General features: G+C 36.1%; 1 protein-coding gene and 1 long non-coding RNA gene across 4 annotated transcripts; both read left to right on the top strand.

The window, feature by feature from the left end:
- Nucleotides 1–415: 415 nt before the first annotated feature.
- Nucleotides 416–4,112, top strand: LOC114417182 (reticulon-like protein B17). 2 transcript variants are annotated; one of them, XM_028382301.1, is made up of 8 exons: nucleotides 416–994; nucleotides 1,924–2,074; nucleotides 2,172–2,246; nucleotides 2,356–2,497; nucleotides 2,755–2,824; nucleotides 2,935–3,000; nucleotides 3,082–3,204; nucleotides 3,558–4,112. In XM_028382301.1, exons 1-8 carry the CDS (start codon nucleotides 511–513, stop codon nucleotides 3,734–3,736), a joined length of 1,290 nt encoding a protein of 429 aa, XP_028238102.1. In that variant the 5' UTR covers nucleotides 416–510; the 3' UTR covers nucleotides 3,737–4,112. The 2 variants fall into 2 exon arrangements, with proteins under 2 accessions (XP_028238102.1, XP_028238101.1); XM_028382300.1 differs by having other exon boundaries at nucleotides 419–994; nucleotides 1,921–2,074.
- A 672-nt stretch (nucleotides 4,113–4,784) lies between these two features.
- Nucleotides 4,785–12,730, top strand: LOC114417181. Of its 2 annotated transcripts, none has more exons than XR_003667721.1 (4): nucleotides 4,785–5,275; nucleotides 5,387–5,518; nucleotides 11,600–11,686; nucleotides 12,103–12,730. It is a non-coding gene; the product is annotated as an uncharacterized LOC114417181 (long non-coding RNA). The 2 variants fall into 2 exon arrangements; XR_003667720.1 differs by having other exon boundaries at nucleotides 4,796–5,264.
- The last annotated feature ends 1,060 nt before the right edge of the window (nucleotides 12,731–13,790 follow it).

The raw sequence follows: 13,790 nt of genomic DNA, 5'->3' as shown, positions 1-13,790 counted from the left end.
TTACTCTATAGTATAGTTCTTGAACCTCAATCAATGTTTTTGCAACGAAAGTTGCAAAGAACAAGCTTAAAGTCATCATGCATTGAACTTTGTAGCTGCAAGAAACAATGAATTTGCTAACATGTAGAAGTACATTTTGCTCCATTAATTTTTTCAAGTTATCTTGAAAATAATAAAAGACACTCACTCTCAAGAGGATTTCCCTTTATAAGTTGATGACGTCACAGTCCACTAAGTGGCGAGTTCCAACGTAACCATGACACTAACGTTTTTAACTTTTTTCCGACATTAACCGTTGAAGCTGACGGTCCCACCTCACTACCACCGCACCGCTACATTTGAAAAAAAAAAGTTATAACATTAAACGGCGTCGTTTTCCTCCAACGGCTACTAACACAACCTTACATTTACTCCTTCATTCAATAAACTCAAATCTCAGATCACTCACTCACTCTTAAATTCACATTCACATTCGAATTCGAATTCAAATTCAAATTCACATTCAGATTCATGGATTGCTTTTCTTCCCCTTATCACCACTACCGCCACCACCACCGCTCTCGAACAAAGTCGTCGTCGCGTTTGGCTCGAAAGAGCGAAAACGGAACGGTGGAGCCAATTCAAATTTCCCTCGACACGGTTACGTCGCCGCCGCCGGCGACCGCGAAGCCTTCGGCGGCGTCTCCGACGAGCTCTCTTCCGATCAAGGAGCTTCTGCTTCTGTCGCCTTCCTCGGCGCGGAGGTCGAAGGCGCGGTTCGACGAGGAGGTGCCGGAGGCCGCCGGAGTGCGGCGGCGGTGCAAGAGCCGGGCGGCGGCGGCGGCGCAGGCAGCTTCGCCGAGGAGCTTGCGGAGGTGGAGAAGGGAGGAGAAGGAGGGAGTGGCGGTGGAGGAGGTTGTGAAACAGAGGAAGAGGAGGCACAGTGGGAGACATAGGAAGGAGAGACTCAGCTTGGTGCCTTTTCAACCACCTTCTACTTCTTCTCCAACAACAAGTATGCATAAATTCCAAAATGCAATATTCTTAATTTATGACTTTTTTTTAAGAGTTTAATCTGTGAATTTAATTAGAATGAACTCCCAATCTAAAGATTGTTTATACAATTGTGTCCAATTAGTTGATTCTTTATTAATTGATTGAGAAAAAAGACTTGTATGGACAACACATATATGGTAAAATAGTCGCACTAATAAATTACTCAATATTTCCATATTCTTATTTATAAGATTCAGTTTAATTTTTTTTACAAGATTTAATATATTGTTTATTGTATTAATTATTTTTAAACTATAAATAATCCTAATTAAAAAAGAGAAGGTATGAATAAACAATAGAAGAGAGAGGCGGAGTATTAATGATAAATATAATTTTGAAAAAAATTATAAATTTAAGAAAATTTATTAGTATTAATTAAATTAATAACTTTTTTTCTTTCTTAATCTTAATCTTAAAATAATGGATCTTATAATACAGGAAAAAGGGAGTAAAGTGTTTTAAACATACTTTATATATAAATTAAAGTCTAATTTAATAAGAATTTGTAAATCTTATTAGAATTTGTATTTTCTAAAATTCATTTTAGTGAATTTCGAAGCTAAATTTATGATACATTCCTATAAGTTCTTAAACGGTTGCACATTAAGTATTGGTCGTCCTTAGTGATTGTGATGATTAATTAATTTAACTGAATTTTATGATTCTCTGAGTCAGAAGCGAGATTTTTGCCTTAAAAAAAACAAAACGAGATTTTTGCGTTTTGAAGATAAGGATATATCCGCAGCTAAATTTTGTGTAAATATATTCGGATTTTGGAGGTTTATTATTACTCTTATTTGTTGCTCTGTTTGTTTGATTTCATTTAATGTTATTTTGAAGCGTAGTATATATAGATTGATGCGTTTACTTTGGTTTGATGTTTAGAAGCTGATGAAGAGAATAGGGGTGATCTGGATCGTGTTGGTGCGTTGATCAGTGATTTAATAATGTGGAAAGATGTTTCAAAATCGACCCTTTGGTTTGGTTTGGGGTGTCTTTGTTTCTTGTCTTCTTGCTTCACTAAAGGGGTCAACTTTAGGTCTGCAACTTCTCTCTTTGTGCTTCTTCTCTTTTTGTGGGTCTCTCTCTAGTCTCTAGTAGAAGAGTCTGAGACATTCCCGTGCTTGACATTTCAGCATTTTCTCGGCCATATCGCGATTGGCAATTCTCTTGTTGGGTGTTTCATTCTTCTCAAACTCAGTTTGTCAAAGGTAATACGTGTTTAGTTTGTCATGATGTTGTTTCTCTTCTAAGCTATCCAAGTTTCGGATTTGGATGTACTCAACGGATTTGTGTTTGACTATTTGTTAATGTGTTCAGAAACCAGGTTGAGAAAAGGAGTTTTGCCAAGCTGAAAGAAGATGACATTTTACATCTAGCAAAATTGATTCTTCCTGCACTAAATTTTGCAATTTCAAAGACTAGAGAACTGTTTTCAGGAGAACCGTGCATGACCCTGAAAGTAATTCCTTAAACCAAAATCTTTGTTTCTTGATTGTGCGCAAAATTTCCTTTTCAGTGTTAGTTTATACCATTAGATTGTATTTTAACTTTTTCGATCATCAAATATTAGTTTGTTAGTTTTGTTATAAATGTTATTTGGGGATTCGAAACCACTACCTCTCCTCCCTCCCTACTCCCTTCACTCTTACCCAACCATTGAGCCAATTTTATATCTCCTTATACCATTAGATTGTATTTATAACTTTTTTGTTGCAGGTGGCTCCTTTCCTTCTACTAGGAGCGGAGTATGGTCATCTTATTACAATTTGGAGGCTTTGTGCCATTGGTGAGGACATCATGAACTCTTCTATGTTCAGCATTATCATGTTTTTTGTCATTAAATTTTAGTTCTGATAATGCATATCTCACTAAATTGCTAATACATAATATGAGCAGGATTTTTTGTCAGCTTCAGTGTACCAAGGCTTTATTCTTGTTACTCTGCTCAGATAAACCTGCGAGGTATAATTCCACCCTGTTGTTAACAGTAGTAGGTCGATCCACATTTTTTTATACTAATTAAGACAAGTTTTTGTCATGCAGTCGAGTGCTTGAAATTGCGATTGTTGGACACATGGAGTGCTTGCACTCACAAGAAGATAGTGATTGCATCAGTGCTTATTGCATTCTGGAATCTATCTACCATAAAGACTCGAATCTTCACAGGTAAATCTCCAGTAAACCTGCCACTTTTTAAAGTAATTTTCTAATTTTAACCTAGTTCTGACCACAATATACTTGTTCACTGCCTTTTGCAAAAGGATGCATGACTCTTTATTTAGGCATCAAGTCTTTCCAAAATTGGAATAGAGTACTCTCATCTAACCTGTAATATAAAAACAATATTTAGCTGAAGACAGATTTTTACTCCTCTTACATATTATTTCCTTGGTGGAAAATGATCATTAAAAGATTCATTGTGTCTTGAGGTCTGGACAGCTTAATTAACTTATGGTGGCATGTGTATTTGACAACTTTTTGTGACTGAGATGATTCTTATGATGTAATTTTCTTTGCAGCATTTATATTGCTTGTAATACTCCGATATTTCCGGGAAACTATAATGCAACCTGTAGAAGATGGTGAAGCTCAAGTGGCAGAGAAGGAACAGAAGCAGGCATTGGTGGTGGTGGCAGAACCTGAGGAAGAGGAACCGCAGAAGGCACTAGTGGTTGCTGAAAAACAGCGCCAATGCTAGAAACTTTGTTCATCCGGCCATTTCTTTACACAGAGCACGAATAAGTGTATCTTGCGCCCTCAGATTGGGTCATTTCTTTGCAGTTAGATTAACAATAAAAATATGTGCTTGAAGTCAGCCAATGTTCAATATTTGCAATCAAAAGGCATTTTATAGTCATAATAGTCAGCCAGTTGTCTAAATATCTTGCACCTATAGTCTATAGATGGGGCATTCCTTTGTAGCTAGGTGAAAAAAATAATAAATGTGCTTTCATTGCAGAAATTGATTCAAGTTAGTGCACAAATGTATTAAATATTAATTCATATACAAGGAAATCCAGCTAAGTCTAATTTATCACGTAACTCAGATATTCAGTAGTGAGAAGCTTCATATTTGCTGCATTGCCACTCCATTTCTGATCAGTGAGAGTCGTCCTATCACCAACAATTTGTATCAACAACAATATGGCACTTGGCTCGATATTTGCATGGAGGCCATAAGGATCCGTGTTTCTATTTTTTCTTTGTTTTCGGTGACTTTTTTTACTACCATCGATTAGTGTCCTACAGTCTGAGATCTTTGCAACCAATATTCAGAGAATATGTTCCATGTTGGTTAAGAATAGAAATATATGTCAAATCAGACCATTAGGGCTGGTCTAGTGATGGGGCTTAGGGTTTGGAAAATATGTACAAGATCTTAAGTTTTAATCTTGTAGCCACCATTAAAAATAGAAGAAATTTAAGTCAAACTGGACAATAATCATATCACTAAATGCTGAAAATCAACAATTCAATTTTTTTTCCTATTAACTCTAAATGGATATTAAATGTAAATGAGATAAGGGAAAAAATACCACCAAAATGTCAAATGAAAAATTGTCTCCATGTGAGCCAAAAAAAATAAAAAATTGAGACCTAATCCAGTAGAATCTCCATTAATTAACGAAAGTAGGACTATAAAGCCTCTGGTAATATGAAAGGATCCATGAATCGTCTAATCAATTATCTAATGGTGAAGATAGAACTCTTCCTTGTGGATTACTACAATTACTTTCAGTGTTCACTCTGGTGTCTTAGGTGGAATGAATTTTTCTATTCCTTAATGGATGACAATAAAGATAAACTCGTAACTCCTCATGTCCTTCAGTACTTGTAACTCCTATCTTGAATGTGATGACTAATTTCTCACCGTCTATCTTAAATACAATGGAGCTCATTGTTGGAGGTAGGTTAGCCCACGTGTCAAGCCCACAACTACCCTGAAAAAACCCCCCAATTTGATAAACATACCACTTTTAGCTTTCCCTACACACATAAAAGCACGGAAATCAGAGAGAAATTTCAAAACTTGAAATTCAAAATCCTTTCTCTCTTCTCCTTCCTCACAGTCCTTTCGCTTGGGATGTGTATGTGTTCTTTTTGTAGATGTTGCAAAGTAACAAAGATCTTCATAGTTGATCGGAACCTCTAGCAGAGTTCGTCGTCCGAATTTCCTCTACCAAGCAACGTTGGTCAATCTTCAACATGGTTCTCTCCAAGAAAATGTTCGATTTTCGTAATTATTTCCTTTCTTTGATTGCATCTTTTTTCACCGTTTCTCCCCTCTCCTTGATGCATGCATTTTCATTTAATGAATTGAAATTTATGTGTGTTTTTATTTTACAAGATGTTGGAAATCAAGAGATTTGGTGAAAGACTACAACAGAACCTGTTTCTTTGTTTATAGCAACATCACAACCGTGCCGGAACTGGCACTACCAACCACCATCGGTCGAAAGTTCAACATCTTTCTCACGAGGTAAATGGCCTTCTTTCCTGTGATTTTTTTTTCTTTTAATGTTTTATGCGAATGATTCTTTCACCTTCTTTATACATTTTATGTGAATGATATTGTGTTTTTTTTTTGGGATTGTTAACTTCTTCGCAAGTGTACTTAGTATTTTAAAACAGAAATCCAAGTATCGAGTGTACAATAACTTTGATTGTACTCAGGGTTTATGTATATGCAATTGAAGCAATTAATGAATTGATTAAAATATTTGTAACATGTGACATTAAAAGTAAATTTGGCATAAAATTAAACTAATAAGCTAGCATGTGCAAGGTCGAGAAAAACAAACATTGAGAGCAGTGACGGTTGATGCAGAATTCCATACATGTTCCGGGTTTAGCCTACCAAAACTACTCTTGATGCAACGTTAATAATTTTTCTCTATTCAATATTATTTCAATTATCACCTGCATCTACTCGTATACTCTAACCATGATTCCTTACACGAAAGAGCCTACTCTACCTAATTTTCTCCCTAATCCCTTAAGAAACAAACCAGATATATTGCATTATAAACATAGATGCATAAGATAGGCTAAATAACAACATTCTATCCCTAGAGATGAATTATTTTTTAGATGTTCTTTTTCCATTCTTAAGAGATAAATTTTTTCCAATGCCTAAACCCTATAACATCACACATGAGCACAGATGATCAAACCACAAATATGATAATAAGTGCAGAAAAGAGACAATAACACTGAAATAACATTAGATAGAGAGTAAGAATGAGTGTTTGGTTGCTAGCTCCCAACAATGGGTGGTTTAGTCTTTCATTGTCATGAGAGACTTACAAATACCAAAAGGGATGAAGGTGGTGGAAGAGAATGGAGGAAAATGGAGAGAAAATAAAAGGAAAACTCCCAATGTCAAAAAGGGATGAATGGATGTGCCCTAGCTTCTTGTTCTGTGGGAAATGTTGAATGCTCTCATTCCCTCTCTTTTTGTCTTCTTAAAATGCAACACAATCATGTTTTTTTTTTTGACATTATGCAAGAAGTAAGTGGTCAGACGCTAAGCACGCCTGCATGTGACATCTGGCTTCCCATGTGGCTTCTTCGCGCTAAGTGAGGTTGGCGCGCTGAGCGAGATTCTCCAGATCTTCAACTCTCTTCCATGCTTCTGCTGTGTTTTTACAAAAAATTATACCACAAAAACACTATAAATTTACCCGTTTGAGCACTTATTGGATAAAAACTCCAAAGATGCCAAAATTCTAATGTTTAACACAAAAAGAAGCAATAAAAGAGGGAAAGTCAGATAATTTCTGCGTGACTTAATTACAAAATTTACTTATGCATAACAATCATCAGGTTGATCTCATTTGTGGTTTGCAAGTTATGTGTTTGATCAAATGCTTGAATGAACTTTGTAATTATGTATGACAAGCTTCATTTTTTCTATTCTGTGGTTTGGTATTTGACAAACACAGATAGCCCTTGCTCATAATAAGCATTTAGGTTTTTCTTTTGTTTTGTTGATGTGGTTTATTATGTGTTGATTTTTCATTTAGATTGTTATATTTTCGTGCATTATGTATTCATTCATTTAACTAAAGCTTAATGGTTTTCTTTGTGTTCATTTCCAATTTTAAAGCATTGTATCTGAACCATGAACAATCCTTGCTCGTAAGAAGCATTCAATCACACCTATAGTATGCGAGAAAGTCACTGCTCATAAGAAGTTTTAGTTTTTTTTTTTGTTGTGGTTTGTTATTTGATCAATCTGAACCATAACAAAACATAGTCAAAGACTTGCATTGATTTCATCCAGTTGGTTACATTTTTTATGTGGTTTGGTAGTTGATTGTGTTTTTATTACTCATTTAGGTTGTATGACACCACAGTACCTATAATAATCTTTTTTGGTTCTCTTCCTCTCCCTGTAATCCTACCTAGGTTAGCTTTGCTATTCTTAGCCGGTCCCAAGCCCGGATAAAAGGAGAGGGTTGTGTTAGGCTTTCGACAACCGACGTAAAACTTTGTCGAATCTCTATGAACATGGATCAATTACGTAATAATGTGAATGCTAGGTCGTTGCCCGGAAGCAACGCGCTGTATGGCTCGAGTACAGTGTCAAAAGAGCAAGGGCCGCTGCATCGCCGCCCGGATGTAGTAAAAAGTAAGCAAGGGTTCCCACATTTTCGTGAACGAGTGTGGGTAAAGAAGCTAGTTCATGACAGGAGGATTCGCTTTGGTACATGGAATATAGGCACACTTACTGGAAAATCTATGAAAATAGTGGATGTTATGGTGAGGAGGAAGATCAATTTTATGTGCCTACAAGAAACTAAGTGGACAGGTGAAAAAGCGAAAGAATTAGACAACTCGGGATTTAAGCTGTGGTATACGGGAAAAATCAGATCAAGAAATGGGGTAGGGATTATTGTGGACAAGGAGTGGAAGAAGGATGTCGTAGATGTAAGAAGAGTAGGAGATCGTATCATAGCCTTAAAATTGGTGGTGGGACAGGACACCTTTAATGTTATTAGTGGGTACGCACCTCAGGTTGGGTTAGCAGAACACTTTAAGGTAAAATTTTGGGAGGATCTAGAAGGGGTACTTCAGGATATACCCCAAGGAGAGAAAGTTTTCCTAGGAGGGGATCTCAATGGACATGTAGGTAGCGTGGATAGAGGTTTTGAGGGGGTGCATGGGGGTTTTGGCCTAGGGGAGATGAATGGGGAGGGTAAATCCATCTTGGAGTTTTCAGAGGCTTTGGATCTTTCTATAGCCAATACATGGTTTAAGAAAAGAGAGGAACATCTTATCACTTACAAAAGTGGAGAGACATGTTCTCAGATAGATTTCTTCCTTATCAGGAAGTCTGATAGGAAGTATTGCTTGAACTGTAAAGTTATCCCGGGAGAGAGCTTGACTACCCAACATAGAGTTTTGGTTATGGATGTAAGAATTAGAGATAGGGCAAAGAGAAGAAGTCCTATGGTAGCACCAAGGATCAAATGGTGGCACTTGAAGGGTGAGAAACAAGGAATCTTCCAACAAAAGATATGGGAGGGATGGTGTGGACAATCACAAGGAAGTGCAAATGATATGTGGAATAAGACGTCCCAAGAGATTATTAAAGTGGCTAAAGAGACGTTGGGTGAATCTAGAGGTTTTGGACCTAGGGGTAAAGAATCGTGGTGGTGGAATGAAAGTGTTCAGAGCAAAGTTAGCGTAAAAAAGGAGTGTTTCAAGGAGTGGTCTAGGTGTAGAAATTCTGAAACTTGGGATAAGTATAAGATAGCTAGAAATGAAACCAAAAAGGCGGTGTGTGAGGTAAGAGCCCAAGCTTTTGACGGACTATACCAAGCTCTAGGAACCAGGGACGGAGAAAGATCTATATATAGGCTTGCTAAGGGTAGAGAGAGGAAGACTAGAGATTTGGATCACGTAAAGTGTGTTAAGGATGAAGAAGGCAAAGTCTTAGTGCATGAAAAAGATATCAAGGAAAGGTGGAAGGTGTATTTCCACAACTTATTTAATGATGGATATGGATATGACTCTAGCAGTCTAGACACAAGAGAAGAGGACCGAAACTATAAGTATTATCGTCGGATTCAGAAACAGGAAGTAAAGGAAGCGTTGAAAAGAATGAGTAACGGTAAGGCGGTGGGGCCAGACAACATACCAATTGAAGTGTGGAAAACTCTTGGAGATAGAGGTCTTGAGTGGCTCACCAAACTCTTTAATGAAATTATGAGGTCAAAACGCATGCCGGAGGAATGGAGGAGAAGCACGTTAGTGCCAATCTATAAGAACAAGGGGGATATACAAAATTGTGCAAATTATAGGGGAATCAAGCTCATGAGTCATACCATGAAATTATGGGAAAGAGTGATCGAATGGAGATTAAGAAAGGAGACTCAAGTTACTGAGAATCAATTTGGTTTCATGCCGGGAAGGTCGACCATGGAAGCGATTTATTTATTACGACGGGTGATGGAGCAATATCGCATGGACCAACAAGACTTGCACTTGATTTTTATTGACTTGGAGAAAGTGTATGATAGAGTGCCTAGAGAGATTTTGTGGAAAGCTCTTGAGAAGAAAGGGGTTAGGGTTGCATATATTCGAGCTATCCAAGATATGTATGATAGGGTATCGACTAGTGTTAGGACACAGGGTGGAGAGTCAGACGATTTTCCCATCACAATTGGTTTGCATCAAGGGTCAACCCTTAGCCCCTACCTTTTTACCTTAATTCTGGATGTCCTCAAGGAACAAATCCAAGAGATAGCGCCGAGATGCATGCTTTTTGCAGATGACATAGTCCTCCTTGGAGAGTCGAGGGAGGAGTTGAATGAGAGGTTGGAAACTTGGAGACGAACTCTAGAAACACATGGCTTTCGCCTAAGCAAAAGCAAATCGGAGTATATGGAATGTAAGTTCAACAAAAGTAGGAGGGTATCTAACTCAGAGGTGAAAATAGGAGACCATATTATCCCTCAAGTCACACGGTTTAAATATCTTGGGTCTGTAATACAGGATGATGGAGAAATTGAAGGGGATGTGAATCATCGCATTCAAGCAGGATGGATGAAATGGAGAAAAGCATCGGGGGTGTTATGTGATGCAAAGGTATCGATCAAGCTAAAGGGAAAGTTTTATCGGACTGCGGTAAGACCGGCGATTTTGTACGGAACAGAATGTTGGGCGGTCAAGAGCCAACATGAGACTAAAGTAGGTGTAGCGGAGATGAGGATGTTGCGGTGGATGTGTGGTAAGACTCGACAGGATAAAATTAGAAACAGAGCTATTAGAGAGAGGGTTGGAGTAGCGCCTATTGTAGAAAAGATGGTGGAAAATAGACTTAGGTGGTTTGGGCATGTAGAGAGAAGACCGGTAGACTCTGTAGTGAGGAGAGTAGACCAGATGGAGAGAAGGCAAACAATTCGAGGCAGAGGAAGACCCAAAAAGACTATAAGAGAGGTTATCAAGAAGGCTCTCGAACTTAATGATTTGGATAGAAGTATAGTACTTGATAGAACATTATGGCGGAAGTTGATCCATGTAGCCGACCCCACCTAGTGGGATAAGGCGTTGTTGTTGTTGTTGTTGTTTCCTCTCCCTGTCCTTGATGCATGATTTTTCTGACAATGAAATGAAATTTATGTGTGTTTTAGGATATAGTGAGTGATATAGTGTAATTGAGTTTAAAGAACCCCATTACAAAAGATTTTAAATTTGCTCAAAAAAAGGTTTTAGGATATTTTTTTTTTTGGTTTTGTTGTTGTGGTTTGGAATTTGACTGTGTTTTATCATGTATTTATTTCTCATTTAGGTTGTTATATTTTTGTGCAAAATGTATTCATTAATTTAACTAAAGCTTAACGGTTTTATGTGTGTTCATTTCCAGTTTTAAAGCATTCAATCTGAACCATAATAAAACACAATCAGATACTTGAATTGATTTCGTCCATTTAGTTGCATTGTTGATGTGGTTTGGTATTTGACTATTTTTTTAATTTCTTATTTAGTTTGTATGACACCATGGTACCTATTTTAAGTTTTTTTAGTTCTCTTTTTCTCCCATTTCCTTGATGCATGGTTATTTTGCCAATGAAATGAAATTTATGTGTGTCTTTATCTTGCAAGTTATGTGTTTGATCAAATACCTGACAGAGTGAGTGAGATATTGTGTTTGAGATTAAAGAACCCGTTACAGCAGATTTTAAAGTTACTCAAATAACTAGTTTCACCTTATTTTTTTATTTTATACTGTTTTCTAAACGATAAGGATCTGCTTAAGGTTATTTGTGCACGATTTTACATTAAATGTAGTTCAAAACCCAAAAGATGTATATATGTTTATTGAAACCTTAAAAGCCTTTTTACTGTTTATCAAGTTAGATCTCCAACTCCCAAAGTAGAAGAAAAAGAAGATATATGGGTTAAAAACATGTTCCATTTTGAAATTTCAGTTTTAAATTAGAATCAGAATACTAATTTTAATTTGGTTTTATAGGATGTGATGTGAAGTGAATATTTGTTTATTTTGTGATCTTTAGTTTTTAATTAGAATATTTCTTATGGCTTTTCAAAGACAGGGAGCTTCTAAGTTAGGAGACTAAAGTGCTAAACTACTGATCCAACTTCTCCAAGGATAATGGAGTTCTGATCCCCTTATAAGGTAATTAGATAGGTTAGTGTAGTTGTTGTATTACGTTATTCATTTTTCAGTTATAATTTGTTATCCATTGAGTGTAGTTTCTTTAGCTTTATTCTCAGAGATTTTTGTTGGTGGAGTTGTGGTTTTGTTTTGATCTTTGGTGTTGGAGACAAATGTGGCTGGTGCAACTGTACTTGTTGTTACTATGCAATTGATGAGACCCAATAAACTTGATTTTGCGACCGTATTGTGGACCAATATTTGAAATCTTGAGTGTTTTTAATCATGACATTTCAAGAGTAAATTAAGTGACATATTTTATTTTTGATTTTTTTGGTCTTTCTTTATAGTTTGAGATCTCTCATATTTTGTATTTTGCATAACTGATTACATAGAGTGATTTGTATCTCCTAATGGACTTGATGTTCTTGAAACAGTTTGATAGGGAAAAGCGTGAAAACTTGGTGGCAATGTGACTTTCGATTATATGAAGCATATGGTTGGTATCAAACTCTCAGGTTTTGATAGCAATTCAGCTGGATGAAGAATATATTTTGGAAGATTGTTATGAAAGGGGAGCAGAACATGGAACACTATGCAGCACCAGAACAATATACAAAATCGAAAGATGAAGAGGCAGCAAAAACAGAGCATGCAGTGGAACCAAACAAGGAAGAACGTAGAAGGTCAAAAAGGAAAATGAACAAGCCTCAGTACCTGAAGGACTATGCAATGAAGTATGGATGCGCTGGCAGTAGTCTTCTAGAAACAGAATCCCAAATCTTTGTGTCGTTAGATGTTGTCTCCTGGTAGCGTTTTGATTTTCCTCCAAGGCATGCTGCCAAAATCTGTTAAAGAATTTTCATCCAGAATTGTTTAAGAACATCTATAAATATGAGAGGGGATGCAATTCAATTATCAGACAATAATACAATTTTCCTTTCCTTCCTTTATTCTGCTCTGGAGGTTCTAGGCCTCGAATCCTAGACTGGCCTGTTACTGTGACCCACAACAAAGATATTCAAGTGTTTTATTGGCAATGGAATCCCAGAGTTTGTATACAAACATTTTGTGGGCATTGAGAAAATGGTTTAATTTGATAAAAAAATAATAACGTTTTAAGAATATATTGTCACAAAATTAAGTATATTAGACCAAAAAAATAAGTTATCAACGTAGAAGTAACATTCTTGGCCCAAAGCCAACACATCTTTAACAAATCCCCCCAAGAATAGACTTTTGGTAGAAAAAATGAAACATTGTGTTACACCAATAAACTGAAAGGGAGGTTATTTTAATTTTCCACAAGTCATTTTAAAATCTTGCAAATTTTCAGAAGCAAGAAAGAAAGTAAAGCATTTAGGTGAGTGTTTGATCAAATACCTGAATGAACTTTGTAATTTTCTATGATAAACTTTTTAATATATCCCCTTTGTTCATGTATGATGCATTGTTGCATATGAGGGGGTTTCATGGATAAGCAAAGTTAAGTTAGCCTTCCTCAAAAACTACAAATGTAATCTTCTTGTTGTAATACATCTTTTGCCATTGTAAGAATTTGTGAGAGGATTTGGTTTGGTTACTGTCAGTATGGCTCAGAATGTGGAAAAAAACTATCTAAATGATAAATGTTGCTTTAAAGATGCATATGGACATCTTTTGTGATGTGTTTTTTTTTTTTTGGGAAAGCTTTTCTGCTCTATTTTTGTACTTTTACCTGAGTTAAAGCCTATTATTTGAGGTATGGTTTTTTTTTAAAAAAAAAACTAAGTTATTGTAATGAACTCAATCTGTTCTTGAGAAGCTTAATTTTTTTAAGGAAATGCTTCAAATATCCTATTATGGTTTAAATTTTTATATCATGAACAATAAGTAACTACTGAATTTGAGAAATTTTAAATAGTTGACTTTGGAAAAGAAAACAATGTGGCAAAGAGAAATACCGATGACTGATTATTATAAAATTGTTCTGTATTTCAAAAGGAGCTACAACAAGGTTCTGTATTTCAAAGTTGTTCTTATTGAAAAATGTAGTTTTTTTATAAAATTGTGGAATATTGAAGCTTGAAGTATTGAAGCTTTAAAATTGTGGATTTTTTTTTTGTTTTTGTCAAAAACTCAAATT

This window comes from Glycine soja, chromosome 6 (genome assembly GCF_004193775.1).
Source record: "Glycine soja cultivar W05 chromosome 6, ASM419377v2, whole genome shotgun sequence".
Lineage (NCBI taxonomy): Eukaryota > Viridiplantae > Streptophyta > Magnoliopsida > Fabales > Fabaceae > Glycine > Glycine soja.
The sequence above is the reverse complement of the archived record's forward strand: the minus strand, read 5'-3'. Positions and strand labels throughout refer to the sequence as shown.